At 36.6% G+C, this 20,278-nt stretch overlaps 1 protein-coding gene across 2 annotated transcripts in view; it reads left to right on the top strand.

Annotated features, from left to right (window-relative positions):
* The first annotated feature begins 13,161 nt into the window (after nucleotides 1–13,161).
* The window catches only part of ldb3b (LIM domain binding 3b), a 33,274-nt gene continuing 26,157 nt past the window's right edge, over nucleotides 13,162–20,278 (top strand). The window contains exon 1 of one of the 2 annotated variants that reach the window (XM_062054822.1): nucleotides 13,162–13,466. In XM_062054822.1, the coding sequence (XP_061910806.1) occupies nucleotides 13,371–13,466 (96 nt within the window). In that variant the 5' untranslated portion in view covers nucleotides 13,162–13,370. The remainder of the gene's footprint in view (nucleotides 13,467–20,278) is intronic. The other variant, XM_062054821.1, reaches the window with a different exon arrangement.

Below are 20,278 nucleotides of genomic sequence, written 5' to 3'. Positions count from 1 at the left end.
GTCGTGCAGCGCTGGCCACTGAGCTGTCAACTCGTTGTCCAGCTCAGCTCTCATGTGAAGTCGTGCAGCGCTGGCCACTGAGCTGTCAACTCGTTGTCCAGCGCAGCTCTCATATGAAGTCGTGCAGCGCTGGCCACTGAGCTGTCAACTCGTTGTCCAGCACAGCTCTCATGTGAAGTCGTGCAGCGCTGGCCACTGAGCTGTCAACTCGTTGTCCAGCACAGCTCTCATGTGAAGTCGTGCAGCGCTGGCCACTGAGCTGTCAACTCGTTGTCCAGCGCAGCTCTCATGTGAAGTCGTGCAGCGCTGGCCACTGAGCTGTCAACTCGTTGTCCAGCTCAGCTCTCATGTGAAGTCGTGCAGCGCTGGCCACTGAGCTGTCAACTCGTTGTCCAGCACAGCTCTCATGTGAAGTCGTGCAGCGCTGGCCACTGAGCTGTCAACTCGTTGTCCAGCGCAGCTCTCATGTGAAGTCGTGCAGCGCTGGCCACTGAGCTGTCAACTCGTTGTCCAGCTCAGCTCTCATGTGAAGTCGTGCAGCGCTGGCCACTGAGCTGTCAACTCGTTGTCCAGCGCAGCTCTCATATGAAGTCGTGCAGCGCTGGCCACTGAGCTGTCAACTCGTTGTCCAGCACAGCTCTCATGTGAAGTCGTGCAGCGCTGGCCACTGAGCTGTCAACTCGTTGTCCAGCACAGCTCTCATGTGAAGTCGTGCAGCGCTGGCCACTGAGCTGTCAACTCGTTGTCCAGCGCAGCTCTCATGTGAAGTCGTGCAGCGCTGGCCACTGAGCTGTCAACTCGTTGTCCAGCTCAGCTCTCATGTGAAGTCGTGCAGCGCTGGCCACTGAGCTGTCAACTCGTTGTCCAGCTCAGCTCTCATGTGAAGTCGTGCAGCGCTGGCCACTGAGCTGTCAACTCGTTGTCCAGCACAGCTCTCATGTGAAGTCGTGCAGCGCTGGCCACTGAGCTGTCAACTCGTTGTCCAGCGCAGCTCTCCTGGACAATGAGTTGCAGAGTCCTAAATACGAAGATGGCAGCCGTGTTTTTAAACCAATCTGGCTCACATTGTGAGACATTTCAAGTCAATGCGACATGCAGGGTTTCGTACAACAGCGCCACCATGTGGTGGTCATAAAAATAACAACACAGGCAACACGGGTGCATGATTAGACACAATTTTGGGGGAGACGTGCCAGCTAACGCCAACAAATATGTCCTTTAGTTAGTGTTTAGAATGTCAGGTCAGACGGAATGTTCATGTTCATGTTTACGTCACCAAGTGAATGGAAACATTAGCCGGAAGCTTCTCTGACATATAATGTGCAGTGCAGTCAATGTAACTCCACTCTCTTCACGTTTGCTCTGGTCAAACTCTGTTTTATTGCAGGAAAAATTGATTTCAGCTCTTTGGGGTTTCTTTGCATACATTTAGTTTTACTGTGTGAATGTTCCAAAGCCTTCACACAATATGCTTTTCTACACCAAAATTCATCTTTTTCTTCAACTTCTTCAACTTCTTCTTATTCTTCTCCAGATTTTGGCGCGCTCTACCTCCACATTTTTCACCCACATTCAAACAGTTCCAACTTCAAACTGTTCAGCCTATTCGGGAATCGTGAGCTTTCTCTTGACAAATTCCAAAAATTCCCAGAATTCCAGCTTTTCCGCGACATTTTTCCCATTCAAAATGAATTGGCCATTTTTCAGACTTCCACCATTTCCACATTTTTCAACCGATTAAAACCATTCCAGCTTCAACACATTGCACAATCCTGGAAATTTAAACTAACTTTTTTCCCCAAGTTCAAAAAAATTCCAGGATTTTCCAGAATTCCTGGTTTTCCAAAGCCCTATTTCCACCCTTTTTTCTGGCGACTACACCTTCCACATTTTTCAACACATTTCAACCATCAAAACATTCCTTTTAATCAGGACAAAATACAAAGTTGTTTTTCGAACTGGAAAAATTCCCGGTTTTCCCGAAATTCCAGGAATTTCGTAATACCATTTCTCAATTTAACATGTTACTACTTCAACATTTCTTGACCGATTTTAAACATTCCAACACCAACCATTTCAACTCATTCAGACCATTCAAGCTTTTTACCATTTTTAAACTAATTCCCGCCTTTCCTGAAATTCCCAAATTTGGGGGAAATTTCCGTTGAAATCAATGGGACATTCTTGAAAGTTCCACAACTCCCACATTTTTCATGTGATTCAAACTGTTTCAACTTCAAAATATTCAGCCTGTTTGGGACTTTAGTGTGCTCTACTTCAGCTATTCTAAAAAAGATGCCAGGATTTTTCAAACTTCCACCATTTCCACATTTTTCAACCGATTCAAACCATTCCACCTTAAACACATTGCACCATCCTGGAAATTTAAACTAACTTTTTTCCCCAAGTTCAAAAAAATTCCAGGATTTTCCAGAATTCCTGGTTTTCCAAAGCCCTATTTCCACCCTTTTTTCTGGTGACTACACCTTCCACATTTTTCAATGAATTTCAACTGTTCCACCGTCCAAACATTCCTCTTAATCAGGACAAAAAACAAAGTTGTTTTTTGAACTGGAAAAATTCCAGATTTTCCCAAAATACCAGGAATTCTGTAATACTATTTCTCAATTCAACATGTTACTACTTCAACATTTCTTGACCGATTTTAAACATTCCAACACCAACCATTTCAACTCATTCAGACCATTCAAGCTTTTTACCATTTTCCAAAAAAGGCCTGTCTTTCCCAAAATTCCCAAATTTTGTGGAAATTTCCATTGAAATCATTTGGACATTCATCAAAGTTCCACAACTCCCACACTCATTCAAACCATTCAAGCTTTTTACCATTTTCAAACTAATTCCCGCCTTTCCCGAAATGTTCCAAATTTGGGGGAAATTTCCATTTAAATCAATGGGACATTCTTCAAAGTTCCACAACTCCCACATTTTTCATGTGATTCAAACTGTTCCAACTTCAAAATATTCAGCCTGTTTAACACTTTTGTGTGCTCTACTTCAACAATTCTAAAAAAATTCCAGGATTTTTCAAACTTCCACCATTTCCACATTTTTCAACCGATTCCAACCATTCCACCTTCAACACATTGCACAATCCTGGAAATTTAAACTACCTTTTTTCCAAGTTCTAAAAAATTCCAGGATTTTCCAGAATTCCTGGTTTTCCAAAGCCCTATATTTCCACCCTTTTTTCTGGCGACTACACCTTCCACATTTTTTTCAACACATTTCAACCTTCAAAACATTCCTCTTAATCAGGACAAAAAACAAAGTTGTTTTTTGAACTGGAAAAATTCCCGGTTTTCCCGAAATTCCAGGAATTTTGTAATACCATTTCTCAATTCAACATGTTACTACTTCAACATTTCTTGACCGATTTGAAACATTCCAAAACCAACCATTTCAACTCAAATACTCGTTTTTATAATTCAAATTACTTTAACTTAAAACAGACCTCAATATTTGGATGATTAATTTAAAAAAAAAAACAGATTAATCCCACTTTTGTGAATTTGGATTCATCTTGATTAATCACATGGTATTACCTTCATTTAAAAAAGACCTCAACATTTGGAGGATTAATTTTTTTAAATCAGATTAATTACACTTTTGAATTCGGATTAATCATAATTAATCATATGGCAAACAGACCCCAATATTTGGATGATTAATTTAAAAAAAAAAAAGATTAATCCCACTTTTGAATTTGGATTAATCTTGATTAATCACATGGTATTTACCTTCATTTAAAAAAGACCTCAACATTTGGATGATTAATTTTCTTAATCATATTAATCACACTTTTTAAATTTGGATTAATCGTGATTAATCACATGGTATTACATGCTTGCATAATTCAATTAACCTTCATTTAAAATAGACCCCAATAGTTGGATGATTATTTTTTTTAAATCAGATTATCACACTTTTGAATTTGGATTCATCTTGATTAATCACATGGTGTAACTCACTTGCATAATTTAAATTAAAGACGCCAATATTTGGATGATTCATTGCTTGCATAGTCAGAATTAAAATGTATTTACCTTAAAAAAAAAGGTCCCGATATTTGGATGATTAATTTTAATAATCAGATTAACCACACTACTGAATTTGGATTCATCGTGATTATTCCCAGGGTATAATTCAAATGACCTAATTTAAAACAGACCTCAATATTTGGATGATTTTTGTATTTTGTATTCGGATTAATCATGATTAATCATATGGTATTACTCGCTTCCACAATTCAATTGACTTTAATTTAAAACAGACCCCAATATTTGTATGATTTTTTTTTTTTAAATCAGATTAATCACACTTTTGAATTTGGATTAATCTTGATTAATCACATGGTATTACCTTCATTTAAAAAAATACCTCAACATTTGGATGATTAATTGTATTAATGTGATTAATCACACTCTTGAATTTGGATGAATCCTGACTAATCAAAGGTATTAGTCGCTTGCACAATGGAAGTGAACAAAAAGATAACAATAACAATAACTCCGCCCCCAAGAGACCAGCAGGACTGCGGAATCCTCAACTGTGATTGTAATAAAAGTGGCGCATGCTTGTCTTTGTTATGTTGGATTTATGAATAATGTCATCCTTAAGGCCACATATTCCTGACCTCAATGTACAGTTTGAAATATGTTGTCAGTGTACGCAATGTGTGTACTGTAAATATGATGCTCCCATGAAGTGATGTTTTCATGTTTTCTTCATTCTTTGTACAAGGTTGTTTTTCATTTATTTTTATGAATAAAAATGTTGCTAAATTGTGTGCGACGTTTGTTTTGTGATGTTTGTTTTGCAAAAACGACAATAGTCAAAATGCTCCAATTAACGCTTTTATTCAATTGACTACTTTACTATAAATGTAATTAGTGCAGGGTCAACATACATTAACAGCTGTGGCTGTAGGCAACTACCCATGGTTTGTTTTCTTGGTAAACTAACTCCACAGGATGCCAGGAGCTGTGTTTGGATTATCATGAGTGGCTACTATGGGGCCAACATAAGTTGCGAGTGACATCACTTTGATAAAGAAGGTGAGAAACACTGTTGAATTCAAGAAAGAACTGGTAACAAAGTACAAAGGAGGCATGAAATACAATGTAAAGTAAGTGATCATTTATCCATTACATTACTCACAAATATGTATTTCACTTTCTGTCTTGCCTTTTTTTCGCTCCCTTCTTCTCCCTGCTTGCTCTCTTTGTTTTTGTCTTGTCTACACTTTTTCGGGGTGATGGACAGCTGGCAGCACTTCATAGCAGCAGTCGACCTCCAGGGCCCCAACCCCCCCCCCCCCCCCCCCCCCTCTGTTGCGAGTTGTCGTGATTAAATGTAACAATGTAACATGTTTATGTGTGCATGGCATGGAGGTTTTTTCCCCACTCCAGACTAGCCCCCCCCCCCCCTTAGGAGCCCAGTCTAGATTGTATTTTTTTACTCATCTTCTTCCGCAGCGTTTTACCTTTTTCCCACTTTTTACGGGGCGCCTCGTGGCGACCCATCAGCGTTCCTGTTCTGTAACTCTGTACGTACACTGTTTGTTTGTCTCATCTTCAACGGCTTTGTGCTGAAAACATAGTTTTGTTGTACTTGATGCAATGACAATAAAGATCTATCCTATCCTATCCTAAAAACATTGTTTTATGCACGTAAAACTATTATTATGCTCTACAAAATGTTATTATTCACTTAATGAATTATTTCACTGAATAAATAATTTCATTAACATAATATTAATTGTGTGAATGTTCCAAAGCATTCACACATATGCTTTTCTACACCAAAATTCATCTATTCATTAAACTTCTTCTTCTTCTCCAGATTTTGGCGCCCTCTACCTTCCACATTTGTCATCCGATTCAAACCGTTCCAACTTCAAACTGTTCAGCCTATTCGGGAATCGCGGGCGTTCCCTTGACAAATACCAAAAAATTCCCTGATTTCCCAGAATTCCGGGTTTTCCGGGACATTATTCCCCATTCAAAATGAATTGGCCATTTTTCAAAGTTCCATCATTTCCACATTTTTCAACCGATTAAAACCATTCCACCTTCAACACATTCCACCATCCTGGAAATTTAAACTACCTTTTTTCCAAATTCAAAACAATTCCGGGATTTTCCAGAGTTCCTGGTTTTCCAAAGCCCTATTTCCACCCTTTTTTCTGGCGACTACACCTTCCACATTTTTCAACCCACTTCATCGTCAAAACATTCCTCTTAAGCAGGACAAAATACGACCGGTTTTCTTTTAACTAAAAATTCCCGGTTTTCCTGAAATTCCAGGAATTTTTTCTAAATTTAAATCACTTCCTTGTAATACCATTTCTCAATTCAACATGTTACTACTTCAACATTTCTCGACCGATTTGTAAAATTCCAACACCAACCATTTCAACTCATTCAGACCATTCAAGTTTTTTTTACCATTTTCAAAAAAATTCCCACTTTTCCCGAAATTCCCAAATTTTGGGGAAATTCCCATTGAAATTAATGGGACATTTTTCAAAGTTCCACAACTCCCACATTTTTCATCTGTTCCAACTTCAAAATATTCAGCCTGTTTGGGACTTTTGTTTGCTCTACTTCAACAATTCTAAAAAAAATGCCAGGATTTTTCAAACTTCCACCATTTCCACATTTTTCAACCGATTCAAACCATTCCACCTTCAACACATTCCACTCATTGTGGACATTCAAACTATCATGTTTCCAAGTTGAAAAAAATTCCAGCAATTCCCGGAATTCCTGTTTTTTCAAACCCTTTTTTGACCTTTTTTTCTGCCGACTACTCCTTCCACATTTTTCAACCCACTTCAACCGTTCTACTGTCCAAACATTCCTCTTAACCAAGACAACAAACAAACTTGTTTTTCGAACTGGAAAAATTCCTGTTTTTCCCGAAATTCCAGGAATTCCGTAATACCATTTCTTCATTAAAAATGTTACTACTTCAACATTTCTCGACCGATTTGAAAAATTCCAACACCAACCATTAGAACTCATTCAGACCATTCAAGGTTTTTTTTACCATTTTCAAAAAAATTCCAGCTTTTCCCGAAATTCCCAAATTTTGGGGAAATTACAATTGAAATTAATGGGACATTCTTCAAAGTTCCACAACTCCCACATTTTTCATCTGAATCAAACTGTTCCAACTTCAAAATATTCAGCCTGTTTGGGACTTTTGTGTGCTCTACTTCAACTATTCTAAAAAAAATGCCAGGATTTCAGTTCAACTTCAGTATTGGAGCATTCACATGCAATTCCTTCAGGAATTGCCTCATCTAGTTATTATTATTGTTCATAATAATAACGGGGCGGTATAGCTCGGTTGGTAGAGCGGCCGTGCCAGCAACTTGAGGGTTGCAGGTTCGATCCCCGCTTCCGCCATCCTAGTCACTGCCGTTGTGTCCTTGGGCAAGACACTTTACCCACCTGCTCCCAGTGCCACCCACACTGGTTTGAATGTAACTTAGATATTGGGTTTCACTATGTAAAGCGCTTTGAGTCACTTGAGAAAAAGCGCTATATAAATGTAATTCACTTCACTTCACTAATTAATATTTAATTAATAATGTAATATTGTGTTGTATTTTCTGGTTGTGTAAAGCTATAATTATATAAAGTGCGGTGCCTTCATTGGAAGCAGGAGATAACTGATTTGTTAATGGTGATGCATATGGTGTAAGGCTATAACTATTATTATTCAATAAATGATTAAATAGTGACAATGAATAATATAACCAATATATTTATTATAATTATTATTATTAATTAATTAATGTATAATAAATAAAATATGTAATAATTATTGTATTAATGATCTGGTGTATGTCCAAAGCAAATAACGTCAGTATATCCAACGTGTTCCTTAAGGAGAATCCCACTGAGGGATATTTACACTAATAGTTATCACCACAGCGTGTCACCCTGCTGGCTTGCCCTTTGACCTTGTTCAAGGAGCCTGACTTGTGGAGCTCCGGCGCTCTCTAGAGGTAATAGCTGGTGTTTTGTTTTCATTTTCAATCTGACGTCAGAGAACTGCACTGCATTTTTTCTTTTCATTCTCCATATAACAAGAATGTAATCAAAAAAGGTGAATTGATTGACAGAACTAGGAAGCGAGGGTTCTTCCTTCAATAGACAATATTTGCCTGGGTTCATTGAGATTACAATATTTGCCTGAGATTAGCAGCTTTACTCACACTTCCTCCCCGCTGTCATTTTCTTTGATTTGCTCACTTTTTTTTATGATTATTCATAATTTTGCAGCTCCTTTTATATTCCGTTTGAACTGCTTAGCTAACACACATAAACACATACATCTATTACACATATTAATTTATGCTCTTCAAATCCTCTTACTGGCACATTTTTCTTCTTTTAGCTCCTATAATCCTCTCCTGGGTGCACCATCTTGGGCATGGACACATTTGTGTTCTTGTTGTGCTAATTCAGGGCTGTCCAAACAGTTTCCACAAACAATATATAGATTTTGTTTTTTTTTGAGCGGGTCTATTCAGGTCTATTTTCATACAAAAGGCGCACCGGATTATAAGGCGCATTAGAGGGGTCATATTAATTATGATTTTTTTCTAAATATAAAAGACTTCCTTGTGGTCTACATAACATGTAATGGTGGTTCTTTGGTCAAAATGTTGCATAGATGATGTTTTACACATCATCTTCAAGCCGCTTTCTGACAGTCTCTTCAGGATGCGCCGTTTTGTGGGCGCTCTTATTTACGTGGCTCACCTTCGGCAGCGTCTTCTCCCCGTCATCTTTGTCGTAGCGGTGTAGCGTGCAAGGACGGGAGTGGAAGAAGTGTCAAAAGATGGCGCTAACTGTTTTAATGACATTCTGACTTTACTTCAATCAATAACGGAGCAGCATCTCCTCATCCGTGGCTCACTAGTGCAACAACAACGCCCGAAATGTGTCCCGTGAAAAACCGTCCGACCGACAACTAAAGTTCCTCGGGTGAATAATGTAAAGTCACTACACCGGTATGTTTTAGCGCTTTCATGGTGAGTTTACAGACAGATATAAGTAAGAACTTTACACTACTTTATATTAGAAATGGCAACAGCGGAGGATGAATGTCACATAACAAGAAGATAGAGAAAAAGAAGAAGCTTATCGACTACGGTGTCATCACCGACTACAAAGGCGGAGGCGTGCAAATTTCAGGACTTATGCAGATCCCAAATACAGATCAGCAGGTACCAGAAGGTAAGAAAAGTTGCTTTTGCATAATATTGCAAAACAAAACACCAGATAATATGTCTTACCTTATACACACACCATAATAATAGTCCTATGTTGAAGCACAGTACAATCCATCAAGCGGTGTGGCGTCACAGCTTACCAAAGCATACTTGCCAACCCTCCCGTTTTTAGCGGGAAAATCCCGGTATTCAGCGCCTCTCCCGACAACCTCCCGGCAGAGATTTTCTCCCGACAAACTCCCGGTATTCAGCCGGAGCTGGAGGCCACGCCCCCTCCAGCTCAATGCGGACCTGAGACTGAGTGGGGACAGTCTGTTCTCACGTCCGCTTTCCCACAATATAAACAGCTTGCCTGCCCAATGACGTCATAATATCTAGGGCTTTTAGAACAGAACTTTGTAGAACAGACTTCTCCATTGAACACGGTGGCCGAAATGATATACTCATCATGAACGGAGAAGTTAAACAGGACAATACTGCCATCTAATGGATAGCCACCGGAACACTGAAATTCAAGTATTTTTTTTTTTCTATGTAAATAAAATAAAAATATATATAAATATATATATATATATATATATATATATATATATATATATATATATATATATATATATAGCTAGAATTCACTGAAAGTCAAGTATTTCATATATATATATATATATATATATATATATATATATATATATGAAATATATATGAAATACTCGAGTTGGTGAATTCTAGCTGTAAATAACCACGCCCCCAACCACGCCCCCCACCCCCGACCAAGCCCCCCCACCCCCCACCTCCTGATATTGGAGGTCTCAAGGTTGGCAAGTATGCCAAAGTCGTACTAAAACATTTTGATAGATTTTTGAGTGCCGTGTGTAATGTTCTATATTTTCAATGGACCATATAAAATGTTTGGTGTTGTTTACTTGAGTCATTTTGCAGTCTACACGTATCTCTTATGTGCGAAGCATTTAAGTCCCATCTTAAAACTCATTTGTATAATCTAGCCTTTAAATAGACCCCCCCTTTTTTAGACCAGTTGATCTGCCGTTTCTTTTCTTCTCTCCTCTTCTCCCCTGTCCCTTGCGAGGGGGAGTCGCATAGGTCCGGTGGCCATGGATGAAGTGCTGGCTGTCCAGAGCCGGGACCCCGGGTGGACCACTAGCCTGTGCATCGGTTGGGGACATCTCTGCGCTGCTGACCCGTCTCCGCTCGGGATGGTTTCCTGTTGGCCCCGCTGTGGACTGGACTCCCGCTGATGTGTTGGATCCACTGTGGACTGGACTTTCACAATGTTATGTCAGACCCACTCGACATCCGTTGCTTTCGGTCTCCCCTAGAGGGGGGGGGTTACCCACATATGCGGTCCTCTCCAAGGTTTCTCATAGTCATTCACCGACGTCCCACTGGGGTGAGTTTTTCCTTGCCCGTATGTGGGCTCTGTACCGAGGATGTCGTTGTGGCTTGTACAGCCCTTTGAGACACTTGTGATTTAGGGCTATATAAATAAACATTGATTGATTGATTGATTGACTGCCATCATATTGCAGTCTACACATATCTCTTATGTGCGACTGCCATCTACTGGTCACACTTATCATTTCACCATGTACCATATAAAATAGCTTCGAGGTCGGTAAGCACAACCAAAATGATGCTGTACATTAGGCGCACCGGGTTATAAGGCGCACTGTCGACTTCTGAGAAAATGAAACGATTTTAAGTCCGAAATACACGGTAAGTCATATTTTAACTTTTTTTTTTCACCACTTAATGTCTAATAATAAACTTTGGATCTATCTGTCACTAAAGTTAAAAAAAAATAGTTTTAAGTCCTTTTGTTGAGAAAACCCTGTTTTTATGGAAAAGACATAAAACATGCAATATTTCCCCCCCAAAAAATTCCAGAGTTAAATAATTGACGTGAAGTAAGAGTCTTGAATAGGTCATCATTTATAACAACATTGATATTATTAACATTCATTATATATATTAACATTCATTATTATTTTTGAGCAATGACAATAAAAAAATCACACAAAAATTCTTAGGGAACCAAAAGGGCCTCAAAAATATTTTTTACTTTTAACTTCAGATCAATCCATCAATTATAAGTTGTCATTATTTTGTTATGCTCTTTTTATGCTCTTTTTGTAACAGAAAACTGTTTTTAATGGCAAACGCACAAAATATGCAATATTTCTCTTAAAAATATTTGAAAATGTAATATTAGATGTGAAGTAGTTGGAGCCTGGAGTAAGTCAACAAGTCATGACAACATTGACATGATTCATAACAACATGATTCATAACAACATGATTCATAACAACATGATTATTTTTTGAGCAATGAGTTAAAAAAAAAACACTAAAATTCTTAGGGATGCAAATGGACCTCACTCATAAAAGTGTTAAAAATAAGTCATTTTTTTACTTTCAGCGCTTAAATCTGTAGATCAACTTCAGATCAATCTGTCAATTATAAGTTTAATACATTTTTATGAGGTTGTTTTGTGTGTGTTTGTCATAGAAAACTGTTTTTTAATGGCAAACGCACAAAAAATGTAATGGAACATTTAAAAAATTAAATAAAAAATATTTCAAAGTGGAATAATTTTTGTGAAGTAATTCAATAACATTGAATTTTGATTTTGATAAAAAAAAAAATTTTAGCAGTGACAGTTAAAAAAACAAAAACATGGCAGCTTTGTCTTATTAGAGAACATTGCAACTTTTTATTGTTAATCTCACTTGTTTGCTCTTTTAGTCCACTTTTTTATGTTTTCTGGGGGGGTAATAGTATTTTTACAATGTGCCGCCGGTCGTTAAAAAATAAGCTGCGGGCCGCAAATGGTGCAAATTTTTAGGACTTATGCAGATCCCAAATACAGATCAGCAGGTACCAGGAGGTAAGAAAAGTTGCTTTTGCATAATATTGCGAAACAAAACACCAGATAATATGTCTTACCTTATACACACAGCATAATAATACTCCTATGTTGAAGCACAGTACAATCCATCAAGCGGTGCGGCGTCATAGCTTACCAAAGTCGTACTAAAACATTTTGATAGATTTTTGAGAACTGCGTGTAGATTTTCAATATTTTCAATGGAACATATAACATTTCGGTGTTGTTTACTTGAGTCATATTGCAGTCTACACGTATCTCTTATGTGTGACTGCCATCTACTGGTCACACTTATCATTTCACCATGTACCAAAGAAAATAGCTTCGAGGTCAGTAAGCACAACCAGAATTATGCCGTACATTAGGTGCACTGTCGACTTTTGAGAAAATGAAAGGATTTTAAGTGAGCCTTATAGTCCGGAAAATATGTTAAATTTCACTTGTTTGCTTTTTTAGTCCACTTTTTTATGTTTTTTGGGGGGTAATAGTATTTTTGCAATGTGCCGCCGGCCATTAAAAAATTAGCTGCAGGCTGCAAATGGCCCCTGGGCTGCACTTTGGACACATCTGTGCTAATTGAATGACATGCATGCAGGTAAACACCACAAGGAAGTAGATGACATCACCTCTCTCCCCTAGGTATAGGGGAGAGAGAGAGGGAGAGTTAGTGGGGGAGAGAGAGAGAGAGAGAGAGAGAGAATGTGTTGCAGTAAGAGAGGTCTATATTGGCTGCAAGTGCATGGGCACTAAGGCATTCTGGGGCTTCTGGTTACATGCCTTATAAGGGGCCACAGGGGTCCCCGTGTCTGCTATTCTTAGGCCCTTGTCTAGCCCCCACCCATCAGGCGAGAAACCCACCGTTAATATTCATACACACATTTTTACAGTATTATTATTTAACATTTTTCAGAAAAACAAGGTTCTTTGTTGCTTAAAAAAGCCCACCTTCCTGTGTGTGTGCGTCATAGAAGCCCCGCCCACCGGTGCCCCGCCCCACCCGACCTCCAGCCCCGAGAGCGGCGAGGGATCACAGTGACGCCTCAAGGCCTGACGCAGGAGCACGGTGCAAAGGCGGGGCGGGATACACGACCGCACTAGAAGGATACCAGGGGCGAGCCCGAAGAACCAGGACGACACACACACACACACACACACACACACACACACACGCACACACACTCATCCAGGGCCGACATGAGCACGTACACGGTGACGCTGAACGGCCCGGCGCCGTGGGGCTTCAGGCTCCAGGGCGGGAAGGACTTCAACATGCCGCTCACCATCTCCAGGGTAAGTGATGCCCACAAACACTTGAATGCATCGTTTACTTCCATGCAGCGTACGGTGCAACTCGGGCCCCGCGTACTCGCCTCACCATTCCATTCCCATTCTTGGGGTGACGACTCCATTCACAATCCATTCTCCATTCAACACCATTGCCATAATATGTTATTTGGTATATAAATAGTCATGAAACCTTTTCAAAACAGGTTACAAAAGCTCATCTTGGCTGCTGACGTACGACTTCTACACACAATGTTGGCCTAAAAAGACTGTTTAAAGAAATAAAAATATTCCAAAAATCAAAATGGATTCTTAAGAAAAATATATATATAGAAATATACTTTTTAATTTGAATCGATTTTTTGGAGCCCTCCTAATACTCACATTCGATGTTTAACTTAAAGCAGACAAAAAACTAATCCATAATGATCAAGTAAAAAATGGACGACTTCTATACACAATGTTGGCCTAAAAAGAGTGTTTAAAGCAGGGGTGCCCAAACTACGGATCCGGCCCGCCAGCGTCCAAAATCAGGCCCGCGGGAAGTCCCAAGTATTAAAAAATAAAACAAAAAAATTCTGTCTTTTCTTATCTACTTTGTACCGCTTGCTACTCACGGTGTCTCTTAGCCGCTCAGGCAAATCATATTGTCTAAAAATGCATTTTCTCATCGATAACGTGACATCATCGCGCGCGCAGAAAGTGCGCTATATATATCTAATATATATATATATACAGCCCGGCCCCCGGCCAAATTGTTTTAACCCAATGCTGCCCCCGGGTCAAAAAGTTTGGGGACCACTGGTTTAAAGAAATTTAAAATATTACAAAAATCAAAATGGATTACATGTATGTATATATATATATATATATATATATATATATATATATATATATATATATATATATATATATATATATATATATATATATATATATATATATATAATTTTTAATTTGAATCAATTTTTTGGAGCCCTCCTAATACTCAAATTCGATTTTTAACTTAAAGCACACACAAAACTAATCCATAATGATCAAGTAAAAAACAGACTTATATACACAGTGTTGGCCTACAAAGAGTGATTAAAGAAATAAAAAATATTACAAAAATCTAAATGGATTCTTAAAAAAAATGTCAAAGAAATTGCAAAAAATATATAGAAATATATTTTTTCATTTGAATCGATTTTTTGGAGCACTCCTAATACTCAAAATCGATTTTTAACTTAAAACAGACAAACAATTAATCCATAATGATAAAATAAAAAAAAGGAAAACTTATATACACAGTGTTGGCCTAAAATGACTGTATGAGAAATAAAAAGTATTACAAAAATCAAAATGGATTCTTAAAATTGTTTTTAAAGAAATTGCAAAAAAAATATAGAAATATATTTTTTAATTTGAATCGATTTTTTGGAGCACTCCTCATGCTCAAATTCCATTTTTAACTTAAAATAGACAAAAAAATAATCAATAATGATAAATTAAAAAATGGACGACTTATATACACAATGTTGGCCTAAAAAGACTGTTTAAAGATATAAAAAATATTACAAAAATCTAAATGGATTTTTTTTTTAAAAGAAACTGCAAAAAAAATATAGAAATATATTTTTTAATTTGAATCGATTTTTTGGAGCACTCCTTATACTCAAATTCCATTTTTAACTTAAAATAGACAAAAAAATAATCAACAATGATCAATTAAAAAATGGACGACTTATATACACAATGTTGGCCTAAAAAGACTGTTTAAAGATATAAAAAATAATACAAAAATCTAAATGGATTTTTTTTTTTTATTATTTAAAAGAAATTGCAAAAAAATATAGAAATATATTTTTTAATTTGAATCAATTTTTTGGCGCACTCTAATACTCGAAATCGATTTTTAACTTAAAATAGACAAACAACTAATCAATAATGATCAAGTAAAAAACGGACGACTTATATACACAGTGTTGGCTTAAAAAGACTGTTCAAAGAAATAAAAAATATTACAAAAATCTAAATGGATTCTTAAAAAAATGTAAAAGAAATTGCAAAGAAAATACAGTAAAATATTTTTTTATTTGAATCGATTTTTTGGAACAATCCTAATACTCAAAATCGATTTTAACTTAAAAACAAAAAAACTAATCCATAATGATAAAGTAAAAAATGGAAGACTTATATACACAGCGTTGGCCGAAAAAGACTGTTTAAAGATATTAAAAATATTACAAAAATCAAAATGGATTCTTAAAAAAAAAAGTAAAAGAAATTGCAAAAAAAATATAGAAATGTGTTTAATTTTAATCTATTTTTTGGAGCACGCCTACTACTCAAAATCGATGTTTAACTTAAAACAGACAAAAAACTAATCCATAATGATAAAGTAAAAAATGGACGAATTATATACACAGTGTTGGCCTAAAAAGACTGTTAAAGAAATTCAAAATATTACAAAAATCTAAATGGATTCTTAAAAAAATAAAAATAAATTAAAAATATATACATATATAGCAATATATTTTTTAATTTGAATCGATATTTTGGAGCACTCATAATACTCAAAATCAATTTTTAACTTAAAACAGACAGAAAACTAATCCATAATGATAAAGTAAAAAACGGACAACTTATATACACAGCGTTGGCCTAAAAAGACTTTGTAAAGAAATAAAAAATATTACAAAAATCTAAATGGATTCTTAAAAAAAAAAAAAAAAAAAAAAACACTTGCAAAAAAAATAAAGAAATATATTTTTTAATTTGAATCGATTTTTTGGTGCACTCCTAATACTCAAATTCCATTTTAAACTTAGAACAGACAAAAAAACTAATCAATAATGATCAAGTTAAAAACGGACGACAGTGTTGGCCTAAAAAGACTGTTCAAAAAAATAAAAAGTATTACAAAAATCTAAATTGATTCTTAAAAAATTTTTTCAAGAAATTGCAAAGAAAATATAGTAAAATATTTTTCTAATTGAATCGATTTTTTGGCGCACTCCTGATACTCAAAATCGATTTTAACTTAAAACAAACAAAAAAACTAATCCATAATGATAAAGTAAAAAACGGACGACTTATATACACAGTGTTGGCCTACAAAGACTGTTTAAAGAAATAAAAAATATTACATAAATCTAAATGGATTCTTAAAAAAATGTTTTAAGAAATTGAAAAAAATTATAGAATTTTTTTTTTTTATTTGAATCGATTTTTTGGAGCACTCCTAATACTCAAAATCGATTTTTAACTTCAAACAGACTAATCCATTATTATGAAGTAAAAAACATACACAACTATGTTGCTGTCTTTTTTGTTTAACTGTGCCCCCGGGCCTCACTTTGGATAGCACCATAACATGACCGCATGTGTGTGTGTGTGTGTGTGTGTGTGTGTGTGTGTGTGTGTGTGTGTGTTATGTAATGTGATAAGAGCAGCGGCGGCCCTTTAAATGTCTTCCATACACAAATAACATCATGGACACTCTCATCAGCATCCAAGTAGGCCTGCGATGTCCACTTTGAACGATCCACAATGCTGATCTTGCAAGATCTCAAGGGTGCGTTCCCAGATATTCCCGAGGAATACGCGCAGCTAACCCCAAAGCAGAAGCGGGAATCGGCGTCATGCCGGAAAAGTTGAACCCTGATTGATGGCGACTTTTATAGCCAAGCTATTGTTCCCTGATCCCGGACTTGATCCTGCGCCTGGTATTTAAGTCCCCCCATGGGTTCTGACGGGGTTTTAACATAAAACGCCGCCGCCATTGCACGTTGACGCAGTGGCCCCCACCCCACTCCACGCCGAGCTCCTGTTTTGGCTCGCTATTTTAGCCAACATCTAAGAAAAGAAAGTGAGAATTTCCTTGTTAGCGTCGTGTTAGCCATGACACATTTTAGAGCGGGACACTTTCTTACTATTTTACAGTATACTGTTTTATACTATTGACTTATAGTCTTTATAGTGTTTTATATTGTTTTATTCTTGCTTGGGATAAAAAAAAATCCCTTTTTGCAATTTTAAATTGATAATTTCTGAAGTGTGGCTCCTAAAATTACATTTACTTGCACAAATTCCTGCAAAAATCAGGAGCAACAAATAGGAATGTCATTTAAAAATGTGTCGTTACAATCCATGTTGTTGCATTTTGCAGGATGTAAATAGAAGATTGGGACGAGAGTGAATGTCAGGAGCAGGTGTGTGTGTGTGTGTGTGTGTGTGTGTGTGTGTGTGTGTGTGTGTGTGTGTGTGTGTGTGTGTGTGTGTGTGTGTGTGTGTGTGTGTGTGTGTGTGTGTGTGTGTGTGTGTGTGTGTGTGTGTGTGTGTGTGTGTTTGGCTAGGAGGGTGCAAGGGCAGGGGGGCCTCCCGGGAGTCAATCATCCCACAGGCATCAGTAGTGTCGCTTATTTTTAACCTTTTAACGAGTTGACTGTAAACTTAGACCCAATACTGTAGGTGGTAGTGTGTCATTTCACGGCTTTAAAGAAATGGTCATGTTTTTCCTGGAGAAAATGTAAGTTTAGTCGGCATCAGGACAGTACAGGACAGTACAGGACAGTACAGGACAGTACAGGACAGCAGTAATGATTGGCCCCTCCTGACATCCATTTTGTTTCTTTGTTATTGTTGTACACCTGTTTTAAAATAGCTACTTCCAGCTTAGCTAAGACTATTTTGCTCTCTAGCAAACTAAGTACTAATATATATATATATATATATATATATATATATATATATATATATATATATATATATATATATATATATATATATATATATACATACATATATATATATATATATATATATATATATATATATATATATATATATATATATATATATATATATATATATATATATATATATATATACACACTACCGTTCAAAAGTTCATTTCTAAGAAGAAAAATAGACTGTGGAGTTTCAGATGAAAGTTCTCTTTTTCTGGCCATTTTGAGCGTTTAATTGAGCCCACAAATGTGATGCTCCAGAAAGTCAATGTGCTCAAAGGAAGGTCAGTTTTGTAGCTTCTGTAAGGAGCTAAAGTGTTTTCAGATGTGTGAACATGATTGCACAAGGGTTTTCTAATCATCAATTAGCCTTCTGAGCCAATGAGCAAACACATTGTACCATTAGAACACTGGAGTGATAGTTGCTGGAAATGGGCCTCTATACACCTATGTAGATATTGCACCAAAAAACAGACATTTGCAGCTAGAATAGTCATTTAGCACATTAGCAATGTATAGAGTGTATTTCTGTAAAGTTAAGACTAGTTTAAAGTTATCTTCATTGAAAAGTACAGTGCTTTTCCTGCAAAAATAAGGACATTTACATGTGACCCCAAACTTTTGAACGGTAGTATATATATATATATATATATATATATATATATATATATATATATATATATATATATATATATATATATATATATATATATATATATATATATATAGGGCTGGGCGATATGGCCTTTTTCTAATATCTCGATATTTTAAGGCCATATCTCAATACACGATATATATGTGGATATTTTGCCTTAGCCTTGAATGAACACTTGATACATATAACCACAGCAGTATGATGATTCTATGTGTCTACCGTACTTTTCAGAGTATAAGTCCCTCCGGAGTATAAGTCGCACCGGCCGAAAATGCATAATAAAGAAGGAAAAAAACATATATAAGTCGCTCCTGAGTATAAGTCGCACACCTGGCCAAACTATGAAACAAATTGCGACTTATAGTCGGAAAAATACGGTACATTCAAACATTCTTGTTCATACTGCATTAATATATGCTCATTTTAAACTTTCATGCAGAGAGGGAAATCACAAAACTAGCCAAAGTGTATTTATTAAACAGTTATTAAGCAGTGGCACAAACATTCATGTCATTTCCAAACAGAAAGTGCAAAATTGTCAGAGACATTTTAAAACAAGCTATTAGTGCACTTTTGTGCATGATGTCACTAAGGTGACATCAAAACAACACTAAATTAAAGTGCACTTTTTGTACAGAACGCCACTACAATAATTTAAAACAAATAAAGCGCACTTTTGTGCATGATGTCACACAAGATATTTCAATAAGTGTCAAATAAAAATGAGCTGCATATCAAATAGTATATGTCCTACGGTGTTGATGTGGAAATAGTTGCTCCGGCATTTAGTTGGTGTGGCACCGAACGGAGATGTTGACATGTAAAGACATATTCCCGCTTGAAGACAAACCACCGCCAGACGATGGACCCCCTGCTGTTGTTCTTGGGAATTAATTATTCCTCCATTTGTTACCAGATTCGCACCTTCTTTCTCTCGTATTACCACTCAAACCACACCGTTAGCTGTTAGCATCACAGCTAACGTTACCATGTCGCTACCTGTCTGGGAGCGTGTGACGTTGCTCACGTGACAGTATGTGACGTATGTAAGAAGTATGTGACGTATGTAAGAAGGTGCGCTTGTTTTATGTCTCTGTGAGAAGGAGAGACAGGAAAGAGTGAGAAACGCATGCAGTTTAATGCCCGCAGCTAAAAGCAACTGCGTGAGAACGTATACTCCAATATCCCCATATAGCCATTTTCTATATCGCACATATATATATATATATATATATATATATATATATATATATATATATATATATATATATATATATATATATATATATATATATATATATATATATATATATATATATATATATATATATATATATGCACTCTGCATATGCGTGCCACCTGACTAGCTTCTGGACGAGAAAATAAGTAAGTGTTCAAGGAAATTTAGTAGCATTGGAATTAACTTTTTT

The sequence above is a fragment of the Entelurus aequoreus genome, linkage group LG08, assembly GCF_033978785.1.
Source record: "Entelurus aequoreus isolate RoL-2023_Sb linkage group LG08, RoL_Eaeq_v1.1, whole genome shotgun sequence".
In the NCBI taxonomy this organism is placed as follows: domain Eukaryota; kingdom Metazoa; phylum Chordata; class Actinopteri; order Syngnathiformes; family Syngnathidae; genus Entelurus; species Entelurus aequoreus.
Note: the sequence above shows the minus strand (reverse complement) of the source record. Positions and strands in the feature narration are given on the sequence as shown.